Here is an 18,540-nt window from a genome sequence, read left to right on the forward strand (position 1 = left end):
TCTTTGTCATACATTTTCTTCATATCATTCCTTTTACTTCAATAGATCACCATAATTTTTTCTTTATAACACTTCACCAATACATCAAGAAAAAAACATTCCTTTCTCTCTCTTTAATGACGTTCCTCAGTACATAGTTTCTTGGTCACGGGCATATACCTAGTTCGAGTAGGAATTCGGGGGACAGGTGGCAGCTCTTCATATCGAGTCTGGTCAAGCATCACGTACTCGGCTGATGTGCGACAAGAATGCGCCGCCCTGCAGATCACAGAGGCTCGGAAGAAAGGTGATTGATTTTTTGCTCTCTGGATTTTTGCTGCCATCCATCACCCATTATTAGAACCAGGAACCATCGCTTATCGTTTCGAGCAGTCTTGGCTTTAAGCTCGCTGGAATGTAATAAAGAAAGCAGTGGGTGATTAGCACAGGGTCAATAGGAAGCCTGGAATGAATGTCACCGTCATTGGCTGGAAAAATAGACCTCTTTGATTGTAGGTTCCATCGTGACACAGGCTTCGATGCTGAGTAAGGTATTCATGTCAAGCATTTATTCCATCGTGACACAGATTTAGGGGACGAGTAGTGTGCTAAAGTCTTCGTGTCTAGCGTTTGTTCCATCGTGACACAGACTTCGGGGCTGAGTAGTATCTAGCGTCTGTGTGCTAAGGACTTCATGTCAAGCCTTTGTTCCTTGTTTCCTTCTTTTGTTTTATCTGAATGAAAAGTTCCCGTCAGAAATTGCAGAAGTGGTAGTCTTTGTAGAAGCCTAGCTCGATAAACCAGCTATTTTACTTTGCTTTTTCTGCCATAGTCTGGAGAAGCACACCTCTTTCGTAGGACGGTTACGCGCAGACATATTTTCTGTCTTACTTTTTTTTTTTTTTCTAATGCGGCAGGGAAATCACACTCGTGGTAAGAGAAGCAGAGTGGTATGAGGGTCACGCGCAGACGCCGCATCGTTCGCTTTTCCTGTAAGAACGTTAATTTCCCGCCAAAGGTTGAAAAAGACCTCGTCAGTGGGTAGCGCCATGAGGGATTTCTTCTCCCCGTAGAGTTATCCTTGGCTCTTAGTGTTTATTCAGATTTCATCCTTCTTTGAAAATTTGATACCTCCCCACACGCTGTTAATATTGACGGTTAGTCTTTTTCAGATCATTGGGACACACTGTGAGGTTTTCATTCCAACTGGTGCAGGATAAGGACTTGAGACTCCAACTAATCAATTCTGCTTCCTTTGAGAATAGTCTTTTGAGAGAACGAAGAGCTTAAGAATGCGTTGCGTCTCTCTCTCTCTCTCTCTCTCTCTCTCTCTCTCTCTCTCTCTCTCTCTCTCTCTCTCTCTCTCTCTCTCTCTCTCTCTCTCTCTCTCTCTCTCTCTCTCTCTCTCTCTCTCTCTCTCTCTCTCTCTCTCTCTCTCTCTCTCTCTCTCTCTCTCTCTCTCTCTCTCTCTCTCTCTCTCTCTCTCTCTCTCTCTCTCTCTCTCTCTCTCTCTCTCTCTCTCTCTCTCTCTCTCTCTCTCTCTCTCTCTCTCTCTCTCTCTCTCTCTCTCTCTCTCTCTCTCTCTCTCTCTCTCTCTCTCTCTCTCTCTCTCTCTCTCTCTCTCTCTCTCTCTCTCTCTCTCTCTCTCTCTCTCTCTCTCTCTCTCTCTCTCTCTCTCTCTCTCTCTCTCTCTCTCTCTCTCTCTCTCTCTCTCTCTCTCTCTCTCTCTCTCTCTCTCTCTCTCTCTCTCTCTCTCTCTCTCTCTCTCTCTCTCTCTCTCTCTCTCTCTCTCTCTCTCTCTCTCTCTCTCTCTCTCTCTCTCTCTCTCTCTCTCTCTCTCTCTCTCTCTCTCTCTCTCTCTCTCTCTCTCTCTCTCTCTCTCTCTCTCTCTCTCTCTCTCTCTCTCTCTCTCTCTCTCTCTCTCTCTCTCTCTCTCTCTCTCTCTCTCTCTTCTCTCTCTCTCTCTCTCTCTCTCTCTCTCTCTCTCTCTCTCTCTCTCTCTCTCTCTCTCTCTCTCTCTCTCTCTCTCTCTCTCTCTCTCTCTCTCTCTCTCTCTCTCTCGTCATATCCAGTCACTTTTTTTTTATTCCCTCCGTTAGTCTGCCATGTCTATTTATGTCGTTTCCCTTTGGAGAGCCCCGTCCATACTTCTCCACAGAAAAAAACTCCTCAATGAAGACTACTTATGGCCTCTTAATTTCCCCTTTGTATGTGGAGTTCCGAAGTGATTTGTTCCATGACCGAAAAAATAATTAAAGAGAGGGATAGGGAAAGGACGTAGTTGGAGATAGAAAGAAAGAAACGAGAAAAGAAGGGAAAAAGGTAAAGATAGAGAGAAGAATTGGTGTGCAAAAGTGGTGGGGGATAGAAAGGAAAGACCTCATAATCTTGTTTTAAAGTAAGGAAAGATGAGGAAGGATAACGGCAGGGAAGGAATTACCCTAGAGACGCCAGGTACTCTCACTTTTGTCCTCATCAAGACCTGAACCGACGAAGCTCTTAGGGCGAAGACACATTTGGTACATTTTCCCTTCTACTTTTCATCTCTCTGAAAGGTGGAAATTTCTTAGACCAGTAGTGGTTTCTAGGCCAAGCGAAAGGGATGAGAAGGGCAAGAAGAAAATATCTGAAGAAAATGAAGTTGTACAAATGAAAGCTGGTATTAGGTCAGAGAGAGAGAGAGAGAGAGAGAGATGGGTTGTGCTGGTGCCTGTACCACACACATTTACATTACATTACCATTATCATTATTGTTATTATTATTAACGTTATTATAATTATTATTATTGTTATTATTATTATTATTATCATAATTATTATTATTACTATTATTATTATTATTATTATTATTATTATTATTATTATTATTATTATTATCATTATTATCATCATTATTATTATTATTATTATTATTATTATTATTATTATTATTATTATTATTGTTATCATTGTTACTGTTATTATCATTTCACCCTATATTTATGTATATCCATTTGTACATCTATATACATTTTATAGATCCCTTACATATATCACCCCTGTATTTCCCGCGTCCCTCTGTTTTCGCGCCACACGTTGGCGACCCCTTTTCGGTCGTGGTTGTGAAGTCACACGCACTGGGTCCACCCTGCTTCAGTCTGTATACTAATACATCCTGACTACCTACGCCTTGTTTGACCTTCCCTCAACACTGTGGACCTGTGACCCCCGCACAAACCATTACATATTTTGATGGGAGCGGTGCAAACCATTACAGGGTTACCACAATAGAGAATAACAAGGACTTTGGATAATAGTGCATGCATCATTACCTCACGATACCAAACGTGATTAGCTTATCATCAGTGATTGCCAGCAGAAACAAAGCTAACTGTCCCTGGAGCAGAAAGCCTCCAACAACACTATCCTCACTCAACTCTGATTCTCTGCATTTTCACACTGGTAATAAGAGCCTATCTGTATTCCGTGTCCCCGCTTTGATCAACAGACAGCCAAAGGCAATCCCTATTACGTTTACCACGGCAAATATGACTTTGAAACCTAACGGATCATCTTCATCCAAAAGCATTCGCATTTGCATAACCTTGAACATGTGGGTAGGACGATAAAAGGGAAGTCTTTGACGAAGTAATTATGATAAGTAGCAACAGAGAAAAAGGCTGAGAGGAGAGCACACCATCTGCCTCGCTTTGAGTGTGAGACTGTTCTCAAACGCTTCTACCTCGTAGCTCGACCACTTTTAACAAACTTTCTCAGAAGTTATAAGAGTTTCTAAAGGTTTCTTCATAATCTGGATTCTATATAATTTCAGGGAAGAAAACACCGTGAAAACTCAAATATCATCTTTGTGGACTTTGAAAATAGTCCTTATGAGGGCCAAAATAAGGGCGCTGGATTTCTACACGTGATATGGCGGCGGCGCGCATTGGCTGTGCTGACGCTCGCGAGAAGAAAATCGTGGATGGATAGACTGGCAGAATACAAAGAAGGGTAGCGAGGCGTAAAGAGAGAGGAGTTGGTGGAACCCTAAAAGTTTACTTGAAATGGGCCCCAAAGTGCCATAAAACACGAAGCCTGCTGGAAAGGGAAGCACCCCTTCGATTACATGAACACTTACGTACTCGCACATATAGATGCCTTACAAAACCCCGCACCTGACACTGCTGCACTGCTCATCACCGCATTATGTACACTGCTGCTGGACTCGGTGTCATTCCATCCCCTTCTAGCAACAATAGGGAAGATATGATCCGCAACCACGGGTAGTCGTTATTGTGTGGTCTTTTAGAGAGAGAGAGAGAGAGAGAGAGAGAGAGAGAGAGAGAGAGAGAGAGAGAGAGGGAGCAGGAGGGAAATGGGGAGAACGTGTCAGGAATCTTGCATGCGGGTCGTACCTACTAGCATTTTTAGTAACGACCTTTCACTCTGGAGCCTCCCCTCTGTCATGCCAGGTAAATGATACACAAACACGCCCTCAGACAACAACTGAAAAGTACTAATATTTTGAAATGTTTTGTTCTCTCATTGGAACTATTTTCGCAGGCCACAGAGATGACTGGTCACATTCTCGTGGGTGATCATGACGAAACCTTCACTGGGATCATGAAGGTGTCTTTGCAAACTTCAGTGACTTCCACTAGACAGTGTTGAAAGACGCTGTAATGTTTAAGAATGTAGGCCGAGGATGGACGCATTTTTACATTGAGTTTTGGGTATGATTAGACGATTCTATTTGCATTAGGAAGGATCTATGGTAGTCAAAAGATTAATGGCCGCAGTCTTTACCATTCTTATCCCCACATAAGTTTTTGAAGCTGTATAGAATCATTGAATAAATACAGGGACAGTTTTCTACACTTAATACCGCTAAATTCCACGTCAAGTTAGAGAAGTGGTGGGTGGGGCGCCCTACTATCACGTCAACCTACTGCTGAGTCATGTATACAGGTTGTGTGGCAAAAGAAAAGGCAAGGAGGAGGGGGGCTGGATATCAACTTTCATCTGTGAGTCTCTCTCAGCCGGGGTTCGGCGGTGGGTTTGGGTTTGGGCTAGTGGGGGTGGGAGGGCGGATGGCATCCGATGGAGGTAGTGAAGGGGTCAAAGATTGCATGTTTTTCCTCTCTTCCTGGATACGGTAGTTCACCATGACGTAACTACTGAGAGACACGAATATTTTCTTGCTCTTACGACGTACCTTCTTCCTTTGGAAAAACAACTTCACATAATAATCTTCTCAGTATTTCTCTAACACTCTTGCTAAAAGTCTAGAAAACGAGTCTTACCTCTTTATCTTCTTAAGTTTGGCTTTTTAAGAGACGAGTACGATAGAAAAGATTACCAAAAACCATCTTTACATGATGATCCTCTCAGTATTTCTCCCATATTCTTGCTGAAAATCTAGAAAATGAATCTTTGTCCTCTTATGTTTGGCCTTTTGAGAGGTGAGTATGACAGTAAAAATGAGAAAAAAAATTTACTTGATAATGCTCTTAACATTTCTCTCATAGCGTTCAGTCTTGTTCGGAAGTCTAGAGAGTTTCGTATTATTTGGCTTTTATTCAAGATAGTCCTTTAGAGAGGCATAATGCAGGTCTCAGCTATATACTCGTATAAGCTGAGGAGTGACAGCAAGTGACTCCGACAGTGAAGAAAATGTACATTGGGTTAACCTATGCTTGATTTGCACGGTAGATTCGTTTCCTTTCTCGACGTGCAATGGTAGATGGCGCGAGACAAAGAAAATGGGGAGTAATATTCATTCCCTGTGCACTTGAGATTCTTCCTTTTGTCAAATCTTTATTCCTATTGTATCCTGAGTAATAGAAATTCCGTAAGGCTTTTCTCTTCTAGATTGCGTATAAATTTCCGCCTTTTCGGGATCCAGTTTGCGTGCTTTCCCTCGTAATTAAGGAGACAAGCAAGGTCCGGGGCCGGTGGTGGTGGCGGCGGCTGCAGGGTACAAACAAGATACGAGAGAATGTATATTTTGATTTGATATATCATACAAATAACATTCATTCATTTTTGTGCCATCTACGGCCATTTACAATTGTCTATCTACCACTTCATCTACCTCTCCCGTCACTTTATCTATCAGCCACCAATAGTGAAATGCAGCAGATCAGGTCACAGATCCCGGAGCTCAGGAAGGTCACATTGGTATGATAATGAATGTACGTGGAAGCCAGATGTGTTAGGAATGGGCGAATCGGAGACATGTGATGTAGAGACGAGATTCATTGGGACGAGAAACAGAGAGAGAGAGAGAGAGAGAGAGAGAGAGTGTGTGTGTGTGGGGCTGAGAGGGAAGTGGGGAAGAGAATAATTGGTTACAGATTAAACTGGACTTGAGAATATTTAAATGATGTGTCAACGGGCCGACACTTTCTTTTCCAGAGAGAGAGAGAGAGAGAGAGAGAGAGAGAGAGAGAGAGAGAGAGAGATATGAAGAAGCAATAATAAAAGTTTGAGAGTTGAAGAAGCAATCGCAGGTAAGGAAGGAAAACAACAGGAACTGAGGAAGGAACATTTTAAAACTAGAGTATCAGCGAATTATTGTTCTTAGCAGAGCGGCACGAACTGGAGCAGATAGAGGTGTACAGGAGCCACATAGCGTGCCAGTATAGCTTACTTATCTATCTGTCTTTCCTTTGTCATCCCTAATTGTGTGAAAAAGATAAAATGGCGGGTCCTGTAATGGCTGTTTGAAGTCGCTCGTTAGGACAAGCTGGAGGTTTGCCCAGGCGTGGTGAGGACACTCCTAAACACTCACGAGAAGCTCTTTTTCTCTTATTTTTTTACGTGATTTTTTTTTTTTTATCACCCACACTTTTTCCTTAATCTTTTTTTTTTTTTTTTTTAGATGACAAATGGTCTTCCCTTCTGAGTGTCGGACGTCAGGTAAGCAAAAATCACCGGCAGCTTCCAAAGTCAAGACGAGCGTAACAGGTAAGCAGGGCAGTGGTGTTGGTAGTAAACAGTGCAGGGTTTTGGTGCTGAATCTTGCTGTTCTTTAAGCTATGTAAGTAATGTGTATATCTTGACAAATATATAGTGTGGGTGTTAGGGAAACTCAAGCTTCTGCATCTTCGTGTTTCCCTACCACCCACTCTACATATCATATAAACTTACCATATAGTCTGCTTACTTTAATCCCTTCAGTACTATGACTCCTTTTCATATTCATTCTGCTTTTATCTGGTGAATTTGTACAGCTTCAGAAACTTATTTGGGGGATTAAAATAGTAAAGACTGTGGCCATTAATCTTCTGAACTCCATAGACCCTTCCTAATGTCAATAAAATGGTCTAATCGTACACAAATCTCAAGGTAAAAATGTGTCTCAGTGTTAAAGAAGTTAATGTCCCTTTACACGTCTTCCCAGGACAACAAAAAAATAAAAATTGCTACCGTGTTTAACTATTAACCTGCGAGTCCTGTCTGGGACAATGGGAGCACATTTCACGCAGCTGTTTTTCCTACCCTTGGCTTAGTCGATAATTATTTACCTAGGAAACCATGAGAAGATAAACTGGAGCACGTTATGTCACGGTGGCTCTGTTGCCAGGAGTGAGGATCTCACCCACCACAAGCTTAAAGGTCAGTTAGACGGAGATAAGCGCAAAGGCTGTACTCTGTCCTATCTAGGGATTTTATTTCATATCATAGCCTATAGCATCTGTAGGTCTACTTGAAGAATATGGGAAGCTCTGTCCAGCTTCCACCCATTAGCGGCGCAGGCAATTTCATTTATAGTAGTACCCAGATTAGGAACCATATCACCACCCAAGCGCATCTTTGGTGTAAGGCAATCACCCCTTCACTTAGAACCTGGATGTCATGGTGATATGTAGGTAACTTAAAACAACTCGACAAATGACAAAGTTTCAAGGACTATTTAAAAAGACCTTAGTAATTGTTTGCCGGATTTCCGAACTTATTCTTGTCTTTAATTGGGTTGTCTTCTCGTTAAGCTATCATTAGCATCAAACAAACACCTTTAGAAAATCCTTGACTTTCACTAAAGCCTTTCACTGTTTGTCGAATTGAGGCGATGAAACGTTTTAACCATACAGTAGTGGGACACATTTTTGCCTCGAGATTTATATACGATTAGACCATTTTATTGACATTAGGAAGGCTCTATGGAGATCAGAAGATTAATGGTCACAGTCTTCACTATTTCAATCCCCACATGAGTTCCAGATTAACCCCTTCAGTTCGGGGACACATTTTTACCTTGAGATTTATATACGAATAGACCATTTTATTAACATTAGGAAGGGTCTATGGAGGTCAGAAGATTAATGACCACAGCCTTCACTAATTTAATCCCTCTCATAAGTTTCCAAAGCTGTATAGAATCACCAAATAGTTAAAACAGAATGAATATGGAAACGCGTAATGGTGCTGAAGGTGTTAATGATATGAGAGATGTGTATACCATTACCATCCCATTATTGTCCTTGAATTCCTGCTTACGCAATTCATAACCTCTATTAAATCACCTTCTATTAATTTTCCAGCACCTATAGTAACGCTGCACTGAACACCTTTCATTGTCAGTACACCCTCAAAATTATTACGTATTTCATTTTCTATCTGTAGCATTCGGACGTAACAAGATCCCTCGGAAGCACACACCATTTTCTATTCACCAACTTACTTTTGATGTTTTATGTAATTCTTTCATCCTATATGTTGCTCTCTCTCTCTCTCTCTCTCTCTCTCTCTCTCTCTCTCTCTCTCTCTCATTTAATTAGATATTAGACATTTATCTGTAGAGGAAATTACTGTAATCCTTTAGTGGACAAATTAATGTTGTCACTGAACATGAAAATAATTAAAATGTCTGCTCTTATGCTAAACACGGAACAATGACTTTTGGCTCTCTCTCTCTCTCTCTCTCTCTCTCTCTCTCTCTCTCTCTCTCTCTCTGGGTAGGAAGTGCGGCAGAGTAGTTTTCCTCTTCACCTCTTAAGACTCTTTTATTCAAGCGCCCAGTAACGTTTAGTCTTCATGCTGACCCACTCACCATCTTCTGCATCAAACCCGCGCCTCCTAATGCAATCCTCTCTCTCTCTCTCTCTCTCTCTCTCTCTCTCTCTCTCTCTCTCTCTCTCTCTCTCTCTTGCTCTGTAAAAGTGTAAATTATTAAATACGTTTACACATTTATTCAAAAAGAGTAGGGTAGCTTTCAAGATCATTACTACTACATACGACGACCAACTTACTGTCGTGAAAGAACAGACTATGGTATACTCGCCACATGCAGAGCCCTTGTCACGTTTCTCCTCGGGACTTTCCTCTAACTCTTTGCCTTCCCCTCAATCTCACGAGTTTTTTTGTTCCTTCTTTCCTTTTATCCAATCACTCAGTCTTTTCTTCAGTCGTTTTCTCTTCCCCATTTTCAGATTCCTCTCGTGTCCTATTTTCAATCGTCTTTTTTCGTGCTTCCTATTGCCAATTAGCTTTTCTTTCCTTTTAATATATTTTTGCTCTCACGCATCCATGCACGCACCCACGCACGCGCACAAGCAAGCACACACACACACATACACGCGCACGCACAATACACACACACACACACACACATATGACTCAAAACTATTTCAAAACTCTTCCTTCGCGCCACTTCTGGACATTATTCCCGTGAGATGATCGAGCTGCTTCGCATGATTTGCAGTCCACTTGACGTTCATCCCTTTGATTCGAGTATGATATGTTTTATGGTGGAGAAAAATGCCTGACGGATATAAAATGGCGCTTCCATGTAATTGACATCGAGAAGACAGATGAGACGTTCGCTTCCAATCTTCGTCTCCAGCACAATACGAGTATAATGTGCGTGCGGGTGTGCATACTGTAGATGTGTGTGTGTGTGTGTGTGTGTGTGTGTGTGTGTGTGTGTGTGTGTGTGTGTGTGTGTGCGTAGAGAGAGAGAGAGAGAGAGTTGATATATATGCTACTTAAGTTGGTGCCTTTTCGAAACTCAATATTAGGTAACGAAAAAAAGGGAGAAATTTCCAGATTTATTAAACATTAAACCATCAACTCCACAAAAAAAAAAAAAAATTAAATATGATTTTTCCCCTTGGTTTTATTATATGAGAGTTTGATGTTTGATTTCTTCCCGGAGGATCAATGAATTCTCCAAAGGTACATACATACATACATACATACATACATACATATACGAAATATTTGTCCCTGACTTTTGACTAAATCTATATCACTCTTTAAAGGAACTGGCATTTCAAGAGGACCTTTTTTTTTATCCTTTGTTTCCCTTGGCTGGTTTTCCATCTTGCATAAAAACAAAATAGAGATGAATCGTACATAAACAGGAGAATACATAACCAGACATACAGACAAATAGACAGACAGATAGATAGATACACCAGCTGCACATTATTGGAGAGCAGGAGCGTACATTATGGAAGGAAAAACGAATCTTTTAAACATGTGGATGAGACAAGACACTTTACAAAAGAAGCGTGAAATAGACGGTCGGGCTACAGGGACGAATGAAGGACGTACCTGGAAACCTTTACCCTGCAACAATGGCATTCTGAGCCACTTCTGCCAGCACCTCGAGTATTTTCAATAAGCTGTAGCTGAAGTAGCAACGGTTTTTAAGGCTATTGTTATGTAATCATGTAAAAAACACACGAAAATCCAGTAAATCACCTCTATGGCCTTGGAAAATAGCGTTGGTGAGAGAGGGGAACGTTTCTAAGTACGGGCCACAATCCTGGAAGCCGCTGCTGTTGATGATGATAATGGTGGTGATGATACGGAAGGGAGCGAGACTCATAGTGATGACCCAGATGTCTTTGTGGTGTTAAGCGGACTGTGGTGACAAATCGCCAGGCCTCCCATGGGTCCGATTTGAGAGAGTGCAGGGGAGGGAAGGAAGGGAAGGTCTCTCTGCTCTCCAGCCCGACTCTCCTACGCTCTTTGCCACCAAGACCTTGCGTACATAACGTAGCTGTGCAGCAGTGATAAAACTTGGGAATTGTTTAATGAAATTTCTTATAAAACTATTTTATGAAACAAACAATAGTAAAAAAAAAAAAAAAAGTGTACGAGATAGAGCTGAATTCATTTGAAAATATTATGCGTGCTCTTCAGCTACATTTATGTACGTTTTGAAAGGACTTCATTCTTTCTTTGTGTATCAAAGAGACTACCCAAGTGTACAAACAAATAAAATAATATAACGGATTTTTTTCTCAACTTACTTTCAGAAATATGTGGAAAAATTATTAGGAAAAAGGAACTGACTGGTTAATTCAGTTTCGTAAATGTTTTGATATTCGTATTTTCAAACAGTTGTTGTCGTAGGAAGGAGGAAAACAAGAGAAGCAGGTAAAGATTCCATAATTTCTCTGCAAAGAAAATGAAGGAGTTAATGTACTTTTACCAAACTGGCAGTAAAGAGATTAGTGTCCTGGCAACGCACCAAAAATGTTTATAAGATTTCTCCAGACTACCAAGTAAACTTCTGGCAGCATTTGTGAATCAATGTGACTCTCGAACAGTACTTGGCTGTCTGGAACATCTTTCTTTTGAACCCTCTCCGTATCACTTGCAGCTGTCACCCCAGCAACGTCGTCAGCCTCAAGTGGCGGGGACAGAAGCCCAGAAAGCATCGAAAACTCAGCTATTTCCGCTAAGTCACAGAGGATTGTCAACTTTTGAGAAGCTTTACTGGCGAAGGAGAAAAGTTCCCTTCATCCTTTCACGCTCACACTTATTCCTTTCCTCCTCCCATCACGTCACGAGAGAGAGAGAGAGAGAGAGAGAGAGAGAGAGAGAGAGAATCTTTCCCTCCACTCTGAACGGTTTGTCACAAAAAATCTCCTGACTCTTCTCTTAAATACCTGAACCGGAAAAATGACGGCAAATGTCCTTTAATTTTTTCTTTCTCTTACTATTATTTGCTTTCACTCGTTGACAGTCGCTCGCTTCCATTTTTTTTTTCACCGTGACTTTCTTCTCAGCGCATTTTCATTCAATCTTTTTCATCCATTTTCATCCGTTTTTGGCTGATTTACTTCTCTTTTATCTCTGCCAATTATTTATTCATTTCAGGGGCTGTATATATCATCATAGTTTAAATACATCAAATAACAGAGCTCTTAGATAACAAAGGATATCTGAAAGTATATCTCTTCTTTATTTCTCCATCTCTATCGCTTTGTATAGAGCTATAGATAACAAGGGATATCTGAGAGCACATATCTTCTTTCTCATATCTATCGTTTTGTATCACCATGTAGGCTTTCTAGTATCTATTGCATCATCTATTAGCACCTTCAGTACCATGACGGGTTTCCATATTCATTCTGGTTACTATTTGGTGATTTTATACAGCTTCAGAAACTCATGTGAGGGATTAAAATAGTGAAGACTCTGGCCATTAATCTTCTGACCTCCATAGATTCTTCCTAATGCCAATGAAATGGTCTAATCGTACACAAATATCAAGGTAAAAAAAGTGTCCCAGTATTGAAGGGGCTAACACATCCAACATTGGTGCGTATACAGAAACAATTTGCTCTCTCACCACGACTATTTTCCAAGGCCACAGAGATGACTAGTGGGATTTTCAAGAGTGTTTTTACAGTTAATAGTATAGAAATTTTGTCAATCTGTCTTTAGAAACATAAAAACACCTTAAAAGAATCGTGTAAACTTAAATAAAGCCTTTTTAAAATGGAGGTGAAGCGCAGAAGTGTTTGAGAATACAAGTCATTGTAAGAAACTGTAGGAATATTTTATACAAGGACTGCCTCGTGTACACCTGCCAAGGACAAAATTGTGGTATATTAGTGAAAACGGGAGTGGAAAGAATCTTAATATTTTGCTTTAATAATGAAAATTTGAATAGGCAACCCAACATGTTCCTTTGATAATGAACCAGCCTTGGGTGGCAGCCAACTGCTCTCCTCTGCCCTTTCCCGCCCTCTCCCTCTCCCCTCCGTAAGTCTCCCTTCAAAGCCACGAGCGTATCTTTTTTTCTTTTTTTTTTTACCAATTTTTTTTCTTTTGCCTCACCTGTTTTTTTTTTTTTTTTTTTTTTTTGAGGACATTAAGTGATGTTCAATAAGGATAGATCCTTTCCATGAGTTCCAGTCTCTCTCTCTCTCTCTCTCGCTCTCTCTCTCTCTCTCTCTCTCTCTCTCTCTCTCTCTCTCTCTCTCTCTCTCTCTCTCTCTCTCTCTCTCTCTCTCTCTCTCTCTCTCTCTCTCTCTCTCTCTCTCTCTCTCTCTCTCTCTCTCTCTCTCTCTCTCTCTCTCTCTCTCTCTCTCTCTCTCTCTCGTCGACATACATAACGTGAGCTATGATTGGTGGAGCTCGTGTCGTTTTTTGCTCCTCACAAGCCGTCGACAGCCTTACGATATCCTTTGAACGCGGCAGATCTCTAAGGCAGGTTTATTATACTTAACGATGTCATAAGTCCGTTACGACAGCCCTTGATCATTATGCCGAAATATGATCGCTTTAGGAGAAATCTGGACGCGAGAGTATACCGCCACAGCTGCAGCCTTGATGATGCATGTCTCGAAGTTGGTGAGTTTAATAACTTTTGTAGCCCCCTAAATTCCTCGCCTGACTCGCCTCCTTCGCTTTTGGTGGATGTTGATATTTGGGTCATGAAGCGGGCAACTTCTCAATAACAACAACAACAACAACAACAACAACAGCAGCAGTAGCAGCAGCACAACAATAGCAAATCAATATCCTAGGCTTCATAGACTACGCAAATTTGATAGTGTATAATATTTGGGAACTCACGAGTGTATGTTTTTCCGACTGGTTAGCTAAATCCGGGGTTGTATATTCCATAGGAAGCTTTAGTAGGATTTGATAATGAGTGTGAACCGTTTACACCGCCATTCCCGCTGCTAAAATAGGGACAAAATGAAACCTATTAAGCGGTGGGAGGGAGTTTACTAGTGTGTTTCATCCACCAGAGAGAATAAATGGAAATAAAAACGAGGGAAGAAAAAGAAGAAAAGGAAAGGAAAAAGGAGGAAAGAGGGAGGGAAAGTTAATTGTGTTTCATCATATACACGCCTCTACAATAAAACTTATGTCTCTTGTGGTCTATACATGACACTCCTAGATGACGAAGGCTGTTGTTTTCCCATCACTACCACCATCACCAGTCCCCATCTCTCTCTCTCTCTCTCTCTCTCTCTCTCTCTCTCTCTCTCTTCGAATAAATTTTGATGCGCTTTTTAATGAATTTGTCAACTTCTCTCACAAATCATCTGTTTCTCTACCCATTTCGAGAGCTCATGATTTACGATAACAATAAATAATTCATTATTGTAAGATACTTCAAAACTTCATCAGTAATATATCAATTCGTTCCCATAATTAGATGACAAAGAGACGTTAATGAAGTAGTGATGGAGTGTGGAAAGGAAACCACATCATATTCTATACCCTCTCTCTCTCTCTCTCTCTCTCTCTCTCTCTCTCTCTCTCTCTCTCTCTCTCTTGGAATGACGTAAATAAGTCTAATTTTGCCCAATCTAACCTTGAATACCCTCCGAGATTCATTCCTTTTTGCCAGCTGTATTTACGGCCGCTCGCACTGAAAACATGGTTACTAAAAGAAATAAGAAAAATATTATCAAGTGATTTTTAGAACTCGCATGAGATTCAAAACACTCGAAATAAAAGGCTGTAATAAATGAATACACAAGATAACTTCCTGCATTCCTATAGATGAATACCAAAGTGAGATGCGGGTAAGATTTTGCCATTTCTGGTTCTCTTTCCTAACAAGAAAACTCGGACTTTAATACTAGGGGCCACTCTAATATTCGTACAGTGGAACCATGCGTGCTTTGGGGGCCGAGGGGTCTCCAAGCGCGAGGGTTCGAATCCTGGCCATGGTCCGAGTGTAGGCTGGGCTTCCTTACTCGGGGTAACAGTTCCCTAACGGATAGGCTTTCAGATAGGATGACTCCTGTAGCCCGGAAATTTCCGTGAAAAGCCCATATGGCATAAATAAAAACAAATAAAGAGGTAAGAGGCTGAGAAGAAAAGAACCTCTCACAGAACGACAAGTGCGTCAATGGTGTGTTGTTTTATTCAGCCCCTTGCTTTTGTTTCCCTGCAGTGACGCCTCCTGAAAATACACACACAAGTTTTTCTTCTCACTTCACGCCGCTGTCTTTCCGAGAGGGAACAAAAACGCAGCGGAAGCGGAGACCAAAGTTGAAGAAAGAAGGGGAAAAATAAAGACAGGTGTTTAATTCACTTGCTTGTTCGGAAGCTTCATCTTTATAACGCCATTTTGTGAACCGGAGTATTGTAAAGGAGTCATAATATGATAAGTGAGAAGATTTGTTTCTATCTGTGTTGTTCCCTTCACGACTTTGTTCTATACTGGGGACAAGCAGCGAGTGACGAGTGTAAACGCTGAAGAAAATGAGAAACGGAAAGGGAAGAGCTTGAGGGAAGGAAGGAGGGAGAGAGGGAGTCGTGCGTGGGAAGTAACTGAGGAAAAAAAAAAGGTTATGTAAAGGAAACATAATTACTCGTGACGTTACTGAATTTCTAGCTCAAAATTCTTCTTTTTTTTCACTTTAAATATTTTGCAGCTCTTATATCCGTCATCGTGTATATTCTAGAGCTTGTGTTTTCCAGCGCATACATTTTCAATCATACTTATTTTCCCGCAAACACATTTTACAACGTTTGTATTTTCCTGAGCACCTACATATTTTCCAGCACATATTTTCCAGTTCGCATATCTTCCAATACGTCTCCTATTTTTTAGCTTACAAATTTTCCAAAACATATAATGTGCCACCTCATGCACGTATATTTACATGTTTATAGTTTAAATATCCCACAAGTAGCACTCTTCTGTCCTTCCTTAACATATTGTCCAGGCAATTTAGCATTTCCCCTGGCATTTCTTTATGGACAATAAGCCTCCATGTATTAGTCTTCGGTGGTACATATGCAACTATAATATTCCCTTTTCCCCTCCCACTGGTCCTAATTGTTATACTTAAAACCTTGGCCAGTCCATCTCCGTACTGTACCTCCTCCACGTATATATCCACTCGAGTCATTATCAATACTCCTCCTCCTGCTTTTTCCCTTCTGTCTCTCCTGCAAATATTATAGCCCTGGTTTTCAAAATTCCCGCACATATATTTCATATTACACGTTGGTGCTTTACTAACTCATAACTTATTCATTTTACTTGACGCCTTTTTCCAAGAACTTTTCGGGAGACAACATATTCTAATTTTTCTTTTACTTTTTCCCTCTCCCACTCACTATTATATAAGGTAGCATCAGAAGAGAAAGCTGCCAGAGTTCTGAGGGATGAATCATAAACATTCGTACAGTTTCTTGGCTTGGTAAGAACAATGACGAAAGTGACAACTCGAAGTGAATTGTATTTTCCTCCGCCTCCCTGCGATGATTTTTCTCAAGTTACAGAAAGAATATTAGAAAAAAAAATATGCTTGGGTTTTGACGCCGCAACAAGACATTCTAGAACTAAATTGCCAAACTTTTTTAGAAACTAAAGCCAACTTTTTAGGGAGCTGCAAAATAAGGGAACTTTCTTTCATCTATATTATGTGTCCGCGGCCAGCCTCCTTGACGCCTTGAGAAAGGTCTAGAAAGGATATTAGATAGACAGAGCACGTGTGGCCAGGATCCATATAGGACAGACGGTTTGGCCTGATAGCGAGCGAGCGGCCGGCCATGTGTCATTAGCCTAGCTCGCTTATTGTATGAGTATTCTCTCATTTGCTGCCAGGCTTATTACTCTCTCTCTCTCTCTCTCTCTCTCTCTCTCTCTCTCTCTCTCTCTCTCTCTCTCTCTCTCTCTCTCTCTCTTATTCTGTTTGGTTTGGTTTAGTTTGGTCTGGATGGTTGAGAGGATGAAAATCTCTCTCTCTCTCTCTCTCTCTCTCTCTCTCTCTCTCTCTCTCTCTCTCTCTCTCTCTCTCTCTCTCTCTCTCTCTCTCTCTCTCTCTCTCTCTCAATATAGGTAAAGGTGGATCACACGCTACAGTAGTTCCGTGTCCCCTAGGCTTTTATCCCCGTCCCATTGCTCTTAAACTCAGTGACATCCGGATTTTTTCACTTTACCTTCCCTAGATATACTTCCAGCTAACCCTTTATCGATTAAACCGGAGGAAGGATGTGCAGTTAGGTGAGCTATGCGTCACCTACTCTACTCCCTGATTTGAAACCTGAACTCGCAGCCTCATATAGTCGTGTGTGCTAATCTCTGCTCCAGCTTATAATTACTACTGGCGCAGAATTCTTATCAAACCATCACAAGGACCCCATCGTCAATAACTAGACAAGTTAGAAGTAGATCAAATAACACTAAAAAAGAGAGAAAGTTTAGGAACATCTGAAGTTCTGTGGTCGCCCACGTAAAGCAAAAATGTCACTTTTTTTTTTTTATCTCAGCCAATCAGAATATTAGCAAGAATTCATCCACTCTAGCCTTTCATTTTGAGTGCGGGTAGTGTCCCATTGGAGCCACCCAAGGAGCAGTTAGTCCACAGAGCACCGCTGGAGGACCATGAAGAGAGGCCGTGAATGGGCGAGGAACCGAATGAAGCGAGATTGAAATGGAAATCAGGCGGAAAGAGGGGGGCGGGTTCTCTCTCTCTCTCTCTCTCTCTCTCTCTCTCTCTCTCTCTCTCTCTCTCTCTCTCTCTCTCTCTCACACACACACACACACACACACACACACACATCGTGGGGACGGACGCCGCCCAGACGGCATTACAGTCTTTCCCTTCAGACGAGGCAAGATGTTGATGTGGGATGCCACCTGCGTAAACACCTTCTGCAGCACCCACATTAATGACTGTGCCTTGGCTGCTGGGGCAGCGGCTCGCGCCGCCGAACATCGCAAGCGCCATCGCTACGAGGACCTGGCCCGGAGGTATGATTTCTCACCGCTTGCTGTGGAGACTAGCGGTGTGCTCGGGCCAGACTTCAGTGACTTACTGTATGATATTGGTAGAAGAATCACCCAACGCAGCGGGGAGCCTCGAGAGACAGGTTGGCTGCGGCAACGCATCAGCCTTGCTGTAGCGCGGGGCAACGCAGCTGCAATCTGGGCCCCATTAGTTGCCGAAAGGCCCACTATAAATCATATTTTGTACCCATATGTATAAATAGTAAAGTTGTTTTGCCTGAGTGAATGCCTATGTACGTGCTTGTACGCATGCCAGTATGAAAGTAGGAAAAAAAAAAAAAAACACACACACACACACACACACACACACACACACACACACAGAGAGAGAGAGAGAGCATAAAGAGATATTTACTTTCTAAAAAGAGAGAGAGAGAGAGAGAGAGAGAGAGAGAGAGAGAGAGAGAGAGTTAAAGGTGACGAATGGCCATCAAAAGAATTGCCACATAAAATATTCAAGGAAGACAGGCATGAAGAAAAGGGCTGCGGTGAGGAAGGAGAGGTAGGAGTGGGGCGGAGCGGGCAGCGTGCGTGCATCCTGATAACACCCTGCCTGAAGTGCCTCGCCA

At 41.7% G+C, this 18,540-nt stretch overlaps 1 protein-coding gene across 14 annotated transcripts in view; it reads left to right on the top strand.

Annotated features, from left to right (window-relative positions):
• Positions 1-18,540, top strand: part of LOC123503863 — a 105,940-nt gene that overhangs the window by 78,429 nt on the left and 8,971 nt on the right. For 8 of the 14 annotated variants that reach the window (XR_006674631.1, XR_006674633.1, XR_006674627.1 and 5 more), the window contains one exon: positions 6,842-6,927. The exons of 3 other annotated variants lie outside the window; for them this stretch is intronic. Coding sequence is in view for 6 of the 11 variants with exons in the window: in XM_045253991.1 (XP_045109926.1) it covers positions 6,849-6,927 (79 nt within the window). In the remaining 5 variants the exon portion in view is untranslated. The remainder of the gene's footprint in view (positions 1-6,841; positions 6,928-18,540) is intronic. 3 more of the 14 variants (XR_006674628.1, XM_045253995.1, XM_045253996.1) reach the window with 1 other exon arrangement.

This window comes from Portunus trituberculatus, chromosome 14, assembly GCF_017591435.1.
Source record: "Portunus trituberculatus isolate SZX2019 chromosome 14, ASM1759143v1, whole genome shotgun sequence".
Taxonomy (NCBI): Eukaryota; Metazoa; Arthropoda; class Malacostraca; order Decapoda; family Portunidae; genus Portunus; species Portunus trituberculatus.